Raw genomic sequence first — 1,830 nt, forward strand, 5'->3', positions numbered from 1 at the left:
CTCTCACCTTGACGACCTCGGAGGCATCCTGATGAGCATTGGCGAGGACAACTCCGAGCCGTCACCATCAGCCCCCAACCTACCCAGCAGTAGCATAAGGCGCTGGGGTGCTGATCCGCCATTGGGCCAACCCCGGATGGTTCCTCCATCTGTCTCTCCAAGGATGAGGGCGAGCCATGGTAAGGAGCAACCCATGGCGGTGGAGCCTGTCCCCTGTGCGATGGCAACGCAGCCCTCCATGCCCCTCAACGATCTGCTACCAATCAATGAAGAAGCCCTAAGATTATCACAGTCGCCGTCCATGAGTCTTCATTGACGAGCTTGACATCGGGGCTATGATCACAGCACCTCCCGAGCCAGCCTACCCAGCATCCCCCATGCCAGCTGCTGCCACAGCACCTCCCGTGCCAGCCTACTCCCCCGTGCCAGCTGCTGCCACAGCACCTCCCGTGCCAGCCTACACAGCATCCCCAGTGCCCACTGCTGCCACTGCGCCTCCAGCCACCCTCGGTGGCAAGCCTTTGGCCTTGTTGAAGTCCCAGCAGGCTCATCAACCCGAGTCCTCCGATGACAGCGACGATAGTACTGCTGAGGACGCTGCAGACACCGATGCACCAATTCCAGTATCTTCGAAGGCTGTCACTACCGTCAAGAATTCTTTTTGGAAACTGCCCTGGAAGGGAGGGTAACCAAGGTGACAGAAACATTGAACAAATACTACCGAAGTGGAGATCTTAAACAAGTCTGTAGGGTCCAGGTTTATGAGATCACCAAGTAGAGAGCAGAGACGTCTTCTTCACCTCCCAATGAATTGTGGACAGTTAATTTTAATCGGACAGTTGTGTTATGAATAGCAAGTGTTTAACTGCGTTATATGAAAGTCTTTGGAAGTTTTCACACACACACACAAAATGTGTATTTTCATGCATACATGTAAAATAATTGTTGTATCGAATATTGCTATGCTCGTAAACTAATTTAGTAAACTGTTTTTTCGGCCTTATTGAACAGGGACCGTTCAGGCCTCGAATGGGGCTGTGTAACGGAAATTAGTTTACTCACGTTGAAGATTTTCGCCTTGTAATTTTTGTACTTTAGTGTATACTTCTGCCGCGCATAATAGCAAGCGCGTGAAGCGCCTTGTTGGGCGCATTGCCATTTCACTTGTGCATGCAGCGCGGAATTGTGCACTATTGGGCGGGTGTATTATTGGGCGCCGCTTATCTGTAGTTTGGGCGCGTCCATATTGCCCTATGTGTACATGGCGCGTGTTTGGGCGATTTTTATAGCTGCGCTGTGGCGCGAAGTTTAAGTTGGTTGCTAAGAACAGTCTAGTTTAGGGTCACTTGCCAGGTTGCTTCCGACAGTGCCACACATCAAATCATTTTTCGATTGTCATGATTGTGTCAGCCCATATGGCCTAGTATAGTACCAGTGTTATAATTTCACCAGGAATTCATCTTAACCGGTAAGAACATTTATTTCTAGAAACGAACTTTATCTTTACCTGTCAGTAAAGGAAGGATTCTAGGCAATAATTTGTCCTGCTTTTGTGACTGATTTTAATTGCAAATAGGCCTAATCGGACACCTCCTGGGGGTCCGATTGGCCAATTTCACTTGCACCTCCTGAGGGAGAGCGCTAGTATTTTACTAGGTAAGCTTATTGCTCTGGTATATAACCTGAGTTAATTAACTCAGAAACTGAGTAATCAAAAGTAAGTTAACTGCATTCTGTTCATTGTTATTGTCTCCCTCTTATTAATTGTTGCGGACCGGAATAAATTTATTCCTTGTTTTGTTGTTCATTCACATCTTGTGTCCAATTGTT

At 47.8% G+C, this 1,830-nt stretch overlaps 1 protein-coding gene across 1 annotated transcript; it reads left to right on the forward strand.

The window, feature by feature from the left end:
• Positions 1-335: 335 nt before the first annotated feature.
• Positions 336-689, forward strand: LOC119733719 (extensin-like). Its single transcript, XM_038207102.1, has one exon. The coding sequence runs from the start codon at positions 336-338 to the stop codon at positions 687-689; it is 354 nt and encodes a 117-aa protein (XP_038063030.1).
• Positions 690-1,830: the final 1,141 nt, after the last annotated feature.

Source organism: Patiria miniata, unplaced genomic scaffold, assembly GCF_015706575.1.
Source record: "Patiria miniata isolate m_02_andy unplaced genomic scaffold, ASM1570657v1 HiC_scaffold_26, whole genome shotgun sequence".
NCBI lineage: Eukaryota > Metazoa > Echinodermata > Asteroidea > Valvatida > Asterinidae > Patiria > Patiria miniata.

What these genes read in the sequence shown, in the direction of transcription:
- LOC119733719 (XM_038207102.1), top strand. Translation starts at nt 336, where the DNA reads ATGATCACAGCACCTCCCGAGCCAGCCTACCCAGCATCCCCCATGCCA.